The 17,059-nt window shown below is 38.8% G+C and overlaps 1 protein-coding gene across 1 annotated transcript in view; it reads right to left on the reverse strand.

Moving 5' to 3' along the window:
* The window catches only part of RGS17 (regulator of G-protein signaling 17), a 29,003-nt gene extending 12,205 nt beyond the window's left edge, over positions 1 to 16,798 (reverse strand). The window contains exon 1 of the mRNA XM_010024574.1: positions 16,660 to 16,798. Coding sequence (XP_010022876.1) covers positions 16,660 to 16,778 — 119 coding nt within the window. The 5' untranslated portion in view covers positions 16,779 to 16,798. The remainder of the gene's footprint in view (positions 1 to 16,659) is intronic.
* Positions 16,799 to 17,059: the final 261 nt, after the last annotated feature.

Genomic DNA, 17,059 nt, shown 5'->3' on the forward strand with positions numbered 1-17,059 from the left:
ATTATTTTCTGGCACCTTTTTTTTCTGACAGCTGGAGTATTTAAACCTTACAGCAGTCAAACTGATTAGGGATGTGTTTCTTTATGAGTACAGAAGCATGATGATTTTGTTATACTGTACAAAGCAATAATAATGAAAAATAACTGCAATATTATAAAGATCCATTAAAAAAGAAAAATACAGCTATGTTAATCTCAAAATCACTTAGAGTCTAGTCAGTAATGCTATCTTGTCTCTCTCCAATCACACAAAAATAGGCACCCATGAAAATGAAATGTTAACATGAACAGTATTATCCAAGGATAACTTTCTAACTTTTTTTTTAAGCTGAGTAAAGGGTAACAAACCTGCTTCTATCAAATTTGGGAAAAGAATTCACTTCTTTTTACAGTACATGAGTAATGTCCAAAATGATTATTCTGAGAAAATCTAGAGCTAGAATCATGATTTTTATGAACAAGGGATGCCTTGCACTAGATATCTTCATAGTTTCAGATAAACTTGTATTACATCCTTCAGGCCCCTGGCTGTATTAGAGAGAAAGGGGATGATGCATCAGCCAGCAAAGCCATGTGTTGTAGTCTCTTATCTCTGGCATCTGAGAATTTATCTCCTTGTAAGAATAGCAATACTGAAGGACTTAGACTGTTATAATAATACCAGTATATGCAAAGTATGGAAATGCAGAGCCAACTTCAGTCAAATTAGTGGCACTAAATGAATTCCAGAGTGAGTCTTGTGTGGACCCCTGGAGGTCTGCAAGGCCAGCATAAGTGTGCAGTTCATTCACAGACACACATGAAACAGTAAACATTGCAAACTTGGTATTTACATGTGTCTGCATTGGTTGTCTGTGAGAAACTTCAGAGGGGAACAGTGGTTTACTTAAATTGATCAGAATCTGGTCTTAACTCAGTCAGCAGAATGTGATAATTTTTGTTCCAAAAAACAAACAGATCAAAAAAAAAGTGAAGCTTTTTTTTTCCCTTTTAATTAGTGTCCATCCTAGTTCTTTATAAGATTTAGGGATCTTCACTGAATTCAGTACAGAAACGTAGAATGTTAAATTTTATACTGAAAACAAGTTGGAGTTGTAGTGAAAAATATCTACATCCTTCTCTGTGTAAGAACTGAATTGTCTTGTGCTTAAAACTAAATGATGGAGTTTGTGTTTAGTAGGCTGACACAGGAAAGCAGTGTGTTGGGGAAAAGCCAAAAATTACCATAAGGCTGTAATCAGCCTACTTGGCAGTGTCTGCTGAAACTATAAAATCCTTTCAAAAAGTCCAGGTACCTGTGGTGCTAAGTTTCTTGAGTGCCAGAGTTACATTTGCCTTAGGTGAAAAGATAGTGCAAGAGACATGTATAATCCAAATTGTTTTTAAAAGAAGAAAACAACTTGGGCTCAGCTGTTTTAGAATGAAAAAAAAAAGTGTTTGCACAGAGAATTTTATAAACTTGAGGTCTGACTCTGCAGGCCTTACCTCATTCAGAAAAAAAACCAAACCAATATTCTGGTTTCCTCTGTATTTTAAATAATTCAAGTGTTTGCAAGCTTATCATTCTGGATATTTTGCATTACAGCTAAAAACCCTCGAATATTTCAAAGCTTTGGATAGGGGAAGGAATGTGGACTAACAAACCTCCCAGCTCTTTGTTCAACTTAAACCATGGTCTCATCATTTTGACCTGTAACCATAAAAGCCACAGTGATAACTGCCCTTTTTATTTATTTTCCTCATAAGTTACAAAAGTAAATGAAAAACAAAACAAATTATAAAACCATTTGCTTTTTCTCTTCCAATGGCTAGAAAACATTCAGTTTCTTCCTTTCCAGTTTTTCTTGGTGGTATTTTTATCCCTTGATTCTGTTTGCTATGTTGCTGTGTGGTGTGCTTCGGATTTTTTTCCCTTTTTTCTCCATCTCTTTGTTTGAAGAGCATACAGCAGAGAAACAATCTGTAACAGACAGCTGGGCACTTGTGTGTGCCATGAATGTGCTTTCAACTGAAAAGCTTAGTGTCTGCTCAGGATCCAGTAATAGTAAATGCAGGCAGACTTCTGGCTTACATATGCACCTTTCTGCATACCATAAATCCTGCGGGCCAGGGGGGAGCTCAAGGTGGAAATTTTCTGGTCTGATTCTTGCTACCTGGGATGGGTGCAGGCCATTCCACTACGGTTTCATACAGAATGTAGCTGACTAGAACTGAGTTTTTCTTCTACATAGATTTTACAGTTAATTTACTTCTCAATTGGATTTTCCACAAAATAGTGTTTGTGGAAAAGTTTAAGATTAATGAAATTTCGTATTTTGTTTTGATGCTTAAAAAAAAAATTAGCATTACATTTTAAAATGAAATAATTGGTTGTCTTGGTTTCATTCATTGTTAGTAACTGTTATTCTAACTAGTCTTATAAGTAATCCTAGTTAATGTAATCAAATAAGAGATTTAAATCAAATACTGTGCTTAACTTTTAAAAGCTCTTTAGAAAAATTACATTCTGTCATAGTAGAATTTTTTCCTTGTATGCTTTCTGATTACAAGAAAAGAGATTCATCAGGAAATCCAGCAGCTATAACTCTTAACTTCATGATACATGGAGTTTATCAGAACCTCATCTCTCACGGTCCAGAGTTTTGGGTTATTTGAAGTATCCTCACTTCCCTAAACCAGTCTTGAGATTTCTACAAGAGTGGCATTGACTGTATGATTGTGGAAGATATGGACAGAGGAATAAGAAGATGTGGTCAAACCCCTCTGTGCCTACACGCAGGTATCTTGGCCTGTTCACTGTGGTATTTCTGACACCTATGCTTAGCAGCAGTCCAGGTGTGACTGAAGGAATTGGCTGACAATTCTGTCTTTGTTCTGTAGTGCTCCTTTTGCAGTGCTATTTAGACTTTTCTGTATGAAGGAATAGCTTTTATCCCTGTGAGATATTTGAAAGTTTAGAAGGAAATACTCTTGAAAACGTAACAGATGAAGAGGGTCCTTCCTACCTTTCTTCCTTGTGAAAGAAAGCCTGGACTAAGGTCTGTGAATTTGCTTATTCAAAGGTTTATGATAAGGCCAGCTGATCATTGTTCGGAGTTGTGAACTTCCCCATGAAAGATAAGAAACTTCTCAGTTCATCTGAGGTTGTATGTTTCTGCCATATTTTGAAGGGAGAGGAGGGCAGGATGAATTTCTTACTGGTTTTCAATTGCAGTGCTTTCTTAATACTGAGCTGGATTCAGCATACTTGGCCAATGCCATTACAGATTCAACTATAAACCACTAAAGAAAAAGGAGATTGGTGGAAATTAAGATTTAAGATATCTGGAGCATCTCAAGCTATTAAGGTCTAGTCAGTTAAGCTATTTAGCTTGGGCCTGATAGTCTTATGTTGTCCTACTCCTCAGCTTGAGTAAAATCAGAATTGAACCCAAGTGATCTAGTGCTTAAGAGTATAATCATCTCTTTGTTAATGGGAAGTCTTGGCCAAGATTTTTGAGTTTATGTAACATCATTATATAAGGTTATTAAATTACATCCCACATGCCACTGTGAAGGTAAATCATCCTTACTGCAATATGAATACTAAGCTAAAGTAAGTCTTAGAGGGCTGTGCTCAGTAAAGCAAGTATATAAAAGTTTTTAGCAATTCCGCAGTGTTCAACTCTATTCCCTTTCCTGTATATTTAACAGTTAAAAATGGAATAGATCTAAAGTCTGGTAACCTTTTCTGTTCACAAGGGAGAGCTGGAATACAGTCTCGTTTTAAAGCCATGAGTTATATTCTCCTGCTGTATTTTTCATAAAAGTTGAATTCAGTATACTTTTGGCAGACAAGCTTTCAAATTTGTCCAAACTCTGATTTTTCCTTTTGGATTCTGTGAACAACTTGAAAGCAAAGCCTTGTGAAATCAAAGATGCCATGTGTCAATACATCTTCCATCATAGATTGCTATTTGCAATGTGATCTTTGATGTGATTTTTCTACAGATCCTTTCTTCTTTTAGAAAATATTCAGAAGTGGATTGGTAGTGGAAAAAACTAACCTGCTGGAAGCCCCCTGACAAAAGGGACATTCTCCTAATATACTCACAATGTCCTGAAATATTTTGCAAACATTTAGGATCTGAGTTTAGTCTTTGACAAGTTGAGCACAGAATCACAGAAACACAGAAATCACAGAATGGTTGACGTTGGAAAGGACAGAGCTCTCAAGGTCATCCTGTCCACCTCCCCCTGCTCAAGAGGGCCACCCAGAGCAGGTTGAGCAGAACCATGTCCAGATGGCTTTTGAATATCGCTAAAGATGGAGACTCCACAGCCTGTCTGGGCAACCTGTGCCTGTGCTCGGTCACCCTCACAGTAAAAAAGTGTTTGCCTGTGTTCATAGGAAACCTCCTGTTTCAGCTTGTGCCCATTGCCTCTGGTCTTGTCACTGGGCACCACTGAAAAGACCCTGGCTCTGTCTTCTTTACACCCGCCCTTCAGGTATTTCTGTACATATCGATAAGATAGATCCCCCTGAGCCTGCTCCAGGTGGAACAGTTCCAGCTCTTTCAGCCTTCCCTTATAGGAGAGGTGCTTCTGTCCCCTACTCATCCCATGTGCTGGAATTTCTCCAATATATCCAGGTGTCCTCAGATGAAGAGCCCAGAACTGGACACAGTGCTCCAAGCATGGCCACCAGTGCCACAACCAACACATCTATTGCAATCACACTTAAAGAAAGACTGCATTTGAAGAATATTGGGGGAGCTAATTAAAAAAATGTAATAGTTACACTTCAGGATGACATCAGGGCAAAGGCGTTAAATGCTGTCAAGGTCAATGCAGCCTGAAAGGTATGTAAAGGAGACTGGTCCTCTTAATGGTTGTCCTTGCTGAACTTGCTTTCCTCTGTTTTTGTGTGACTGATTTAAACTACCTAGCTACAGATATTGCAGCTCAGCAGGCATCCAAAGACAGATGGAAACTACTAGTGTGCACTGTACTTGAACTTCTGAAATAAAGGACAGTACCTCCCTCAAACAGACTAGCACTGAGGAAAAGTTGTAAACGTGCAAGAGAGGAAAGAACTACTCATTTAAAGCAATGACTTTCCTAAACTCACCTTTTTTCTCAGATGTATTTTGTTTTTCTGAAAATCTGTCAGAAAGCTTGCTTCCTGATGGATTCTACTTCAAAGAGGTTATATTACTTTTACATGATAGCCACACCAGGAGCTATTACAACTTCTGGAAACATTTAGTCCAGTCTAGGATAAATTTTTGTGATTTTTGTTCTCAGGTGTGGGATGTAATTTCCGTATAGGTAAGAAATCTATGGCTTAATAAAGTTTGCTTGCCAATGATTCCTAATGGAGTTACTCTAGTTTTGTTTCATTATTGTAGAGCTTGCTTCTGCTTTAGGCAAGATTCAACTCAAGGGTATATTTTGCTTGTCAGGTCACCTAACAGATCACTAGTCTGGCTGTCAACTTCATTTGTTCCTTCAGAATAATATTACCATTTATATTCCATCTTGCACAATGGATGCATCTAATTACTAGACAATCTGCAGTGTCCTTACTCCTGGCTACAGCTATTTTGCAAGCAATTCCTTCATATATTTGAGACAATTAAAAGTGACAGTTGTCTAGTGTTCAAAGAAATAGGAATTGTATTCTTTGAAAAGGTAACTGGATGAATAAAAGCCTTCCAATCCACAAGCAAACCAGTCTAACAGTCACAATTAATTCTGATAAATGGTCTTTGGTCTTATTTTCTGTATTGGCTTTTTTTATTATTCTTCATTTGCAGAGATGAAAATAGCAACAACAGTAAAGAATTGAGCCTGACTGGGGTCACTCCTTTGATTCCATAGATTTAGTTGCAGTTTCCAAATGGGAAGAGATGCCTGGGAACATTTTTTCTTTTCATAAGGTGTCGTGAAGTTCTTTATTTAAAGAGGGTTTTGTAAAGTAGAATTCCTACCATGATTTATGAACACCATATTTTATGAAATTAGCCTGGACCAAACTAGTTTATGCCTATCTACATTGCAGTCAAACAGGATGAGGGATCTTCCACTTAACATCTGTTCAACCAGCAAACAGGACTGAGAACCATCATGCTAGCCTGTGTGTATTAGAGTTATCTGTTTTGATGGATGTTAGCTGCTGGTTTCCAGATTTTGTGTTAAACAAGGCCCTTAGGTGGGAAGCACTTTCAACCTGGATGTCAACAGGAACTGAAGATATCCACTGCTCCATAATGGGTGTTCAGCATCTGCTGGTATCAGGCCCCCGATCAGCTACTTCAGAAGACAAATATATGTGCTATGAAATTATGAAGCGTGACTAGACAAGATTCGCATCTCCTTTGCCTTTCTGCCTCACATAATGAATGTCTGACCCACTTTTCTAGTGAGAGGATCTCCATCTCGTAAGTGTTACCTACTAGGGGTGCAGACTCATTTCCACGATACATTCTCTCATTTTTTCTCTTAAAAGCACTAGACATTTATTCCTGTTTTAACTGACATTTTAAACCGATTTAGAATGCCACATGGTTAAAAAATAAACCTTTGTAAGATGGAAATTTTGCTGCTTTGGTTTAAGTAGCCACTTTTTTAAAAATTTTTTCCTCTTTTAGCTTGGAACTGCAGACTGCATTTATTCTTGCAGAGATAAAATGAGCTGGGAGAGTTCACTGGCCCTGGGGCTGACTGGCACCATCTAGCCTAAGTCCATAAAACCCATGCTCAAAACAGGGTTTTAGTGACGCATCATTGCCTGAGACTGTGCAATTTGCACTGGCCAAAACTCTGTTGGGGAGTTAACACTTGCTCACAGTTAAACTGTATGGCTACTTGCTTAAGCCCATATTAGACCCTTAGTTTACTAGTATAGATAGAGCCAGTGTGTTTAATTTGGATAAGATTTTTGTTGTTGGTTTTGCCTGTTAAATATTCAAGGATTTTTTTAGTCCACGATGAATAAAGTTCAGATAATTTGCAAGGCCACCTTGGCACCTTTAAAACGACATCATTTATCAACAAGCCCTACTTCAGCTTATATTTTGATCTGAGACCTATTTTGACCTTTCACGCACTTCTTCATTTCTGTCATTTTCCAGAGACTGCCTAGTTAATGCATCTTTGTATAAATACATCATTGTCAAATCTGAAATAAAGAAACAGTAAATCAGCCCAAACCCTATCAGGGGAGATTTAAAAGACTCAAAATTCCTAATGACTGAGAATCAGAGAGTAAACTGGACTCAGGCATCCTCAGCACTCTTATCTTTTTTTTTTATTTTCCTTTTTTCCACAGCAACAGTCAAGCTGTGCGCTGGTGACAGAAAATCTGTCATGACATTACGAATTGTCCTTCAGCCACTGTGCCGTGGACACCAAGCTGAACAGCATTTTGGCACAGGCAGGTGGGAAAAGAAGGCATGAGTGGCAAGGGAGAGCCAAGATGCTGACGCTCTGAAGCAATCCCTCTCTTAAACAGCCTCTGAGGAGACATCAAGCTGCTTTACCCCGGTGGAGGTGATTCTGCCGTTGCTTTCCCTCCCTCTAGTCTCCTCAAGAGCAGCTGTCCCTGAATACACTTTGTGTGCTGTGCCAGGGCAGAATCAAGATAATTTTCTAAAGTTAACTAGATTTAGTCTTCTATCTCTTTCTAAGGAGCTACTGTCAGCATCTTATGTGTGGCTGAATTAAAATGAGCCTTGTATAATCCCAAATCCCCTCTGAGCATGTATTTATTCTTCAATTTAGGAGGACAGCAGTTCTGATTATTTTTTTTCATTCCAATTTTCTTTACAGAATTGTTTGCATGAGATAGGACTATTTTCTGCAATTAGACTGAAGAGGGTTTCTTATCTTAGTGATATTATACACATAGGAATCTATGCATTCGGTTTATGAAGCTTCAGAAACATTTATTAAAAATTTTCAAATATATTATGTTTATTTTCTACCCATTCTCTACCTGCTTGTGTTATCACAGATGGGCAACAATGTCAATAAACTATGAGCCTTCATCTCTTCCCCAAAATGAAATGAACTTTCAAAGTTTAAAATATTAAGGATAAAATCCTGGTACTAGGAAAGCTTGGTCCAGAGAACCCAGAGCTGGTTTTGATGTTAAAGAGGATTCTGCCACTGGCTTGTGATTAAATTTAACAGACCAGCTGCATAAGAAGCTCTACTTTTCACATTAGACATCTATTTTATTATGGCGAGGAACAAGTTTACCTTATATCTTTGAAAATAGAAACGTTTATCAGTTTACATGTAGACTCTGTTTACAGTATTAAAAGTTTATTCAAAGCACAGTTCTTGGCTAAAAATTAATTTAAAATGATTTATACATGCTGAATGTCTGTGTAGTGTCTTGTGCTTCCACCATGATGTGGTAGGCCAGCAGCACCTCAGTGACCACCCCTTTGCAGGCACTTGCTGAAATAAATGCAGTGTGTATCTTACAGCTTTCTCCTAGAAAACTCTGTGATTTTAATTTACTTTGCATGTCCCACAAAGCAATGACCCGCACCAAAACTGCTTCTGAGACCTGTAGAAACCCAGTGCTGCTGTGGGAGGTGGTGGCTCACAGTTCCTGACCCTGCTCCAAAGCTGTGCAAGACCTTGTGCTTTCACAGATATTTGGAGGTAGGTGGCAGGCGGCTGAGAAAGAGAAAGAAGGGAGATAAAAGGTGGTGGATGAACTTGGAAATAGGGATTTCTGGGTTTCTTTTTGACAAGAAGAGATGAGATGTATTTGATTAACTTAGAACGGGGCTCCACAGTGACCAAGGCAGGGTCTCATGAGATTTAACAAGTTAACTTTAAGCTTTATTTAGTTGTTTTTTACATTAGGTTTTGCTTTTTGTAAATTTATTTCTATAGTCCTTTTGGCTTGCTGGTAACATTTTAATGATGTCCTGCATTTGCATCTTACTCTTTAGAAATAGATGCAGGAAAAATTAAGAAGTAATTTACTGCAGTTAGTATACCCGAAACCTCCTCCAGCATACCCTTGTACCTTGTGGCATCATTTATATAGAATAAATGTGCTCCCCTCTTTCAAACGGTGGCATTTCACATCTGCTTCAGAGGGAGGTGAAGGAAGCAGTCAAAGCTGCCTTTACTTGCCATCTCTGGAGCTCTGGGATAAGCCATGTATTGAGTCACATCTGAGGTATATTTGTGTTCTGGCTCAAGGAGAGAGCAGACTTACAGGAATTATTAGGCTTACGCTGACAGTCTGGCCGAGTCTCACAGAAGGGCACAAGCCCAGAGGTTGGCAAGTCAGGCTGTGATGCCCTGGGAGAGTTGTGTAAACGAGCATGCACAGAGCCACCTGTCCCCAGCCTGCTCTGAGGACCTAAACATCCATAAAACTCCAGCAAAATCATTTGCTTTGTCTAAATTATAAAGCAGAGTGAGCCCTTAAATATCACAACCATTAGGAAGACATGATTCCCTCCTCTGATTTTTTTTTTAACTTTCAACTTTAATCATCCCTTTCTTTTCCTTTGAAGGGAAAAGAAATGCTTTACTTGGGTGTTATTTAATAAGTACTGTTAAAATAACTTACAAAAGTATGAAAAAATTACTTGACAAGCGATCTATTTTTAGAGTGTCTTCTGCTTGTTTTTCCAAATGCTGAGAATTTCTATTTCTTATTTCTTACTTTAAGTAGCTTAGGGAATCTTGAGAGGCCCATTTCTGCTAAGTATTTAAATCCTTACTCCACACTCACCCCATGGTGCATTCCGGTGACAACAGGAATGTCTGCCAGGCAGCTCTCTCTCATGGCCTCAGCACTGTGGATATGTGGACTTAAAGACAAGGTGATTTAAGACTGATTTTCTAGTATATCACATTCAGTAGCTTGTGTGACAGGTCATATAATGGATTTTACCCAGCTTTAAATTCTACCTGTCAGTAGAACTGGTACTGCTTCCCTAAGAAAGCACCAGTGCTGCCCATTGCACTGAGATGATACAGATGATACTGTCCCATAGAAGCACAAAGCATGAGTTCCTGTGCTTAGCTAAGCCTGCTATCCCTCAGAATAAATTATTCTCCAGGAAAGAAAGGGAATGTTTTCATCTTTGACCTCTGCAACAGCAAAATGATAAAAACGGAAGGAAGTCCTGCGATGTTTTAAAGTATAAAAAGGCTCAGAATGGAACATCTTTTCCCATTATCTATTTTTAAAAGTATCACCTTGTATTTCAGTAAAATAGAGTACACTAGCCTGCACTTCTGTATTCTGCACTAAAGTACAATAATTCCTGATGTAATTTTCCATATTTGCTTTTCTCAGATGTAATGTTGAGAGAGGTGAAATGCAGAGAGCTGAGTACATCTGTTTCAGAGGTGCTGTCCTATGTGTTAAGGGAGGAAAAGAAGAATTAAAAAGTTAGGTTGTGAAATAAAATAAAATTGAAGGCCAAAAATATTTTTCAAAATGTGTGTTTTGTTTCAGAGATTTTTTTTTTCCCTTGCTAAAAGCTTTAACAAATCATGGAGCCTGGGTAAGTCTTTCTGCATCAGCCCACCTCTCATCTATGGCCTGTTTAGGATGCTGGATGGCAGAATTCCTTGGGAAACTTTACTGAAGGCCAAGGTTTAGATTGGATATTAGGAAAAATTTCTCCACAGAGAGGGTGATCAGGCATTGGAACAGGCTGCCCACGGAAGTGGTGGAATCACCGTCCCTGGAAGTGTTCAAACACCACGTAGATGAAGCCCTCAGTGACATGGTTTAGTGGCAATCTTGGCAGTCCTGGGGTAAAGATTGGGCTTGATGACCTTAAAGGTCTTTTCCAACCTAGTTGATTCTGTGATTTTATGGGAATGATACGGATTTTATTTTCCATATATTTCAGAACATGTGGCTATAATTCATTGCTTTTTTTCTTCTTTTGTTTCCATCCTTCCTTTGGTTCCCTCTGCTTCCCTCTCCTCTAAACTTTCTATCATAGTTAAATAAGAGAACACAGCCATGACTATGACTCCCTGGGATTATCTTGTGTAGAGTAGTGCAAAGCTTAAACATGATTTTTTTATGGCAAACTGAGTATGCCAAAAAAAAATTACTCATCTCAAAGTACTAGAGAGGTGGGAAGTGCAACAGAAATGGTTTTGGCTTGTTTTTTTTTTTTTTCATTTAGAGTACCATGGACACTATCTGTCTGTTAGGAGGAGGAAAATGTTGAATTCCATAGAGAAAAATATTAATCTAATTTAAAATTGCTCTTAGAACTTTATCTGTCATCTCTTATTCATGGCACAAGTGACAGAAATATCTTCTTGCAGGCCCAAGACAACTGCTGAACAAAAAAACCCTTTCATAAAGAAAAATATTTGTGTAACATGGTTATCAGGAAGCAGTTTCAGACATAACTCACAGCTGTCATAGGCAAGCTATAAAAACTGGAGGAGAGAGGCTTCTTGTGAAGAGCAACCCTCACTTACTGCCAAGCTGGCAAATACCCCATCTTCCTTGGCATCTCTTGGGTGTGGGAAACTAGTCATGGAAGGCTCACAAAAAATCAAACGGCAGGCATAGCTTTTGTACAGGGCACAGCTCAGAGCTGACGGACATGAGTCCCTTTCCCTCTTCCACAAGAGACGTCAGCAGTAAAGGTAAAGGCCTTCCAGCTCACATGTTTGAATTGAGCTACAGAACCAAGTGGAGTGGTGTGATCATCTTCACTTATCCCCTGGAAGCCTTTTCATGTTCCCCAGACTCTGTTACTGCTAAAATCTCTTGCAGGGCAGATGTTAGATGTCTTCTGAGCCTTCTGTGTATGGTAAAAGGAGAGGGATTATCAGGCATCAGTGTGCCCCACAGCTTTAAAACTCACTGAGCACTTTATGAAAGGAAGAGAGGATAAAAAGATACGACTCCTGCTCTGGGTGGGAGACTAGAGGAAGCAAAATAAAATTGGCAGAATAGCTAACCTCCCTGTGCTTGAGAGGTTTTTTGAAGAATGTGATTTACAAGTGTTAGCAAGAGAATGTCTGACTTCATGTCTGCTCAGGAAGCTGGAGTAACGGATTGCTAATAAGGTTGGGGAGGTGAAATAGCAGGTGTCTACTCTTACCTTGCCAAGCTGAGCTCAAAACTGTAAGGCCGTAGCACTAAATATTTTCTCTTGAGACAGTCTAATTGAGGAAATTATAGACTGTCATGTTAGGAGTCTTACTGCAAATGTTGCAACCCTCAGGCTACCCGAGTCATTGAAATTACACCTAGTAAGGAAGCTTTTTCTTCTGTCCTCTGTGGGAATGGTATTCTGTGGGAGCTTAAAACACAGAGTGAGATTCAGTCCAGCACCTTAGGTACCTGACTGGTACTTCTCTATTAGATGCTTTAGTGAGGCAGTCTTCCTGAAGTAAGTGCTGAAGGTCTGTATTTGGTCAATGGAAAGAGGAAGGTCCTATAGAAGATCTCCAGAGGGTTATATCATCTGCCTCTGCAGTAAGTGGACAAGCTTTTCTTGTTGTGAACTTTAGAAGCATTTTATTTTCTCCACTGAGGAGGACTGCTTCCTTCACTACTGATGGTCAGGCACTAGTTCAAGGCTTAACCTAGTTGGGCAACATCCTGACCATACCCCTTACAATAAAATGGCCAAGTTGAGTAGCCTGTTTATCTCCATCTTTTCCAATCTGAGCAAACGCTGGTATAATAAGCCCTGCTTTGCCCTTGTAAACTAAGCTATTTACTGTCCTGACAACTTCCAGTGCTAATAGAGGTACTAGGTCTGGCTGGGATGGAGTTAACTTTTTTCATAGCAGTCCATATGGTGCTGTGTTTTGGATTTGTGACCAAAACAGTGTTGGTAACACATGAATGTTTTAGCTGTTGCTGAACTGCATTTGCATGGTATCAAGGATTTCTCTGTTTCTCACTGTGCCCTGCCAGCAAGCAGGCTGGATTCGCTCAAGAGGCTGGCAGGGTACGCAGCCAGGACAGCTGACCCTGACTGACCAGAGGGATAGTCCACGCCATATGACATTGTGCCCAGCAACAGAAGCTGGGGGAGAAGGAGAAAGGAGGGAGGTTCAGAGCTGTAGCGTCTGTCCTCCCAAATAACCATTACTCATGATGGAGCCGTGCTGAACACCTGCCTGCTGATGGGAAGCAGCGAATTAATTCCTTATTTTGCTTTACCTGTGCACACAGCTTTGCTTTACCTGTTAAATTGTCTATACCTCAACACATGAGTTTTATCACTTTCATCCTTCTGATTCTCTTCCCATCCCACTTGGGCAGGAGTGAGCGAGCAGCTGTGTGGGGCTGAGCTGCCTACCAGGGTTATCCCACAGCAATGAAGTACTCCAAATATTTGTTACCCTTAAGAAGGAATTATTAGGAGTAAAAAAAAGTTTGTAAGAAGATGTATTGAATAAATTTTTGATCTAACTTTTTTCTGTTAACAAGTCTCTATTAGGCAAGGTAGTATTTCCTCAAAGGTGTGAGTATTTGCCTATGCTGTTATGCAAACAGAAGACTTGATGCCTATTCTGATTGTAACACAGGGTGGAACAGAAGAAAACAAATATTACATGATTCACAAAAGATAGTTTTAGAATTCTAATGATTTGTTTGGATATATGAACTATTGAACCAACTCTTCAAATAGATAAAAATGAAAGCTTCTTATTAAAAGCCACCCATTTCATTTCTATGAATGGTGTGGAAGTTGAGCCACTAAGAGGTTTGTAATATCAGAGCTGTCCTCAGTCACATAGGCTGGTGGAAAACAGAAGTCTCCTAATCTTGATACTGACAGTTAAAGCATTTTCATCACCATTAATGAATCCAGAAACATTTCCAGACAGGTATCTCTTGAGAAATTCATGTTACTTAAATACAAAGACCTGTGGAACTAGGGAAAGCATGTAATTGCAGTCGGTCCGAGAACCTGTTACAGTTATGGATTAGGCTTTCCTATTGCTGAGAACTACCCTACAGAATTACCTACCTACAATCCCCTATATAATGAGTGACTAGGTAAGTTCATTATTTTTTTTTAGTTTTGTGGGGTTTTTTGGGTACACAACTGAAGCAAGAACAGCAATCTGTACCCTACGTGGACAGTTCAAATTTACCGAACAAATTTGGCCCCAGAACAAATGACTTCGTTTTAACTGATATTCTGAAACATTTCATATCATCTTTTTCAAAATTTTGTCCCATCTCTCCTCTCATGGAGTTTCCAGTATGGAACCACAGAAGACACAGCTGGAAAAGACTTAGCACATCATATGTTCTACCTTTTTGATTTTAAAAAACACAAGTGATATCACTATCCCCTTTGACCCATTCTTTGACTTAATCCTGAAAACTAGGTCAAATTGACAGGATTTCTCCATGCTCAGTCTAACCTACTTTACCAAAATAAAGCCCTCAACCCCTGAAGGCCCCTGAAAGACAGAATATTAACAGAAAAAACAATTTCTAAATCAATAATCGTTCTAATTTAGATGCATAAGCTGTTCACATATATAATGGTATTGCATTATAAGGAGAGCAGAGTCTCCAAGAGTCACAAAGTTTATGAAAGCTTCAAAATGTAGTTGTCAAATAACATTCTTGAGCCATAGCATGCTTAAAAAATAAGATCAGTTGCCTTTAAGTTTTAGAAATTATGTTGTTACTTTTGTTGCCATTCATATTCCAGTATGCAAGGCAAAGCCAACCCTAGCTGTACATGCACAATGATGGGCTTTATTTCCATTCAGTAAAGAGATATTGTAGTCATGGTGGATAATCCTATGAAAACATAATCTCAGAGGCTGTCAAAAAGCAAGCAGAGTGGTAGGAATTAATAATAAAAAACCAAAACATAAAACATGGTGCACCTATGTCTTGACTACTGCAACAGATCTAGTCACACATCTCAGACAGGAGATATCAGAATAGGAAAGGTACATGAAAAGACACAAGGTAGGTGGATAGATAGAAGAGAGAGAAGGATAAACCATGGTCTGGGGCAATTTCTGTATTAAAATAGAGAAGACTATGGAAGAAAAGACAGCTGAAGGGGGATTTGAGAGAGCTCTATGAAATCTTCATCATCCTGGGAACAATTACTCACTGTTCTTCACAGTCATAAGAACAAGGAGGCATCAAATTAAATCAACATCTAGTAGGTTAAAACAAACAAAAGGGAGTAGTAGTTTATAGAGCGTACAGGTCTGTTGTAGAATTTGCTGCTACAGGAAACTTGGGATGTCAAAAGTTTAGATGAGTTCAGGAAGTTGCTTCAGAAAGTGGTTTGACAAATTAATGAAAGAAAATTCCACCAAGGATTATAAACCACACAGAAATAAGCTGTGGGCCAAGAAGTCCCTAAACTGCAAATTGCCAGAAGTTGTGAGGAGTTCTGCTGTGGGTAGGCTAAGGAGGTGCATGTCCACTTGTTTTAACCTTTCCTTGTGGCATCCACTACAGGTCACTTCCTGAAATAGGGTACTGAGCTAAATGAACCTCTGCTCTGTAACAGTATAGCTAATCTTACATTGTGCCCTTGTCACAAAGCAGAGATAACAGTGGCAAAACATCCTTCCTTTTCTTCCCATTTAATACACTTCTAACTCTTTGTTGTATGGATTGAACACATTGCAAAGTAACTTTGGAAAAGCATGAGCTCTTGCTCATCCTTGCTCCAAATACGCTCTGCCTCCAGGTGAAACTGAAAGTAACAGCCAAGGCAGGTCCACCCTGGAACTGCCTCCAGCATGTGGCATCTTGGAAAAAGCTGTCTCATTTAATGCCTGATGCATACATGTTGGTATGCATTTTAAAATACATTGAGGGCTAATAGCCTCAGGTTTTAGATTGGTGCCAGATGGCTGATTCAAGTGAAAATAACACAGATACACAAAGGAATAGTCACTCCAAAAAGACTGAACTACGTATGTAACAGGGTGCACAGGCTCCAAATAGTACTGCATGTTACTTTATATTTTAACACTAATTGTTTTCAGGACAAGAAGAAATAAAGACTTCGTGCATCTCAAGACACTGAGAATTTAATCCTATTTCTGAAACTGTGCTTTAATTTTTTAATTTTCCAGGTGAACTCTTTGTTTAGGAAGAGATGAGCACTGACAATTTGTGAGCCTTTTCTCCACTAAAATTATGCCACACCAATTAAAAGATAAAGTGGAATTTAAGGCTTGTGTTTTCAGATTTACAGTATATATATTATGCGACAACTAAATAGTAAAACAGGTCACCATATATTCCCATTTATGAATATCTCCCCTTTACCCCCCTGAATGTAGAGAACTGCAATATCAAAACTACAAGCAGAAAAAACTTAATGTTTTGAATGCAAATTATAAAGCATTCAGTATCAAGTCTATCATTCACACATACTAGTTTTACAACTGAAATTTCCTCATTTAGTTATAGTTTAAGGAGGGTAAATATAGCTCAAATTTACTACTCTCTCCTCTTCCCCCTCACAAGATGTCCAACCAAATCAGGGAACTGTTTAATCAAATTTTTAAGTGAAATGTTAAATTGTGCCTCTTGGCAGCAATCCTCTCCCACATGTTTGCATGTTCCCAGTGCTTGGCACTTTACATTCTCATCATTTACCTGTGGTGAATATGGAACCAAATATACTACAGAACATACCATGAACAGCTGCAGCAACAGCACCAACAAAAGCAACATGTGTTGTTGGGCCTTTGGTTTCCAGGTGCTTGAGACACAGCTGATGTTCCTTCATTTTGTGACTGCTGCCTCTTTCTCATTTCAGCTACTTCAGTGCCCAAGTGGCTATAAGAACACAGACATAAGAGATGTACAGAATTACTACAGACCGTCATAAAGTACATTCACATTTCTACAGCATTTTTGATTCTACTGATTCTCACAGCTCATGGCAACAAAAGCATGTGGCCATCAAATATGCTGGTCAAGTAATGGTCCTATTGTGTTAAAAGCAGTTTGCAGAAGATCACATTTTAGTGACACGCTTACGCTAATGTGCCATTGAATCATGTCTATTCTTATCGCTTTGGCGGGAATAAAA

The sequence above is a fragment of the Nestor notabilis genome, unplaced genomic scaffold, assembly GCF_000696875.1.
Source record: "Nestor notabilis isolate BGI_N333 unplaced genomic scaffold, ASM69687v1 scaffold25101, whole genome shotgun sequence".
NCBI lineage: Eukaryota > Metazoa > Chordata > Aves > Psittaciformes > Psittacidae > Nestor > Nestor notabilis.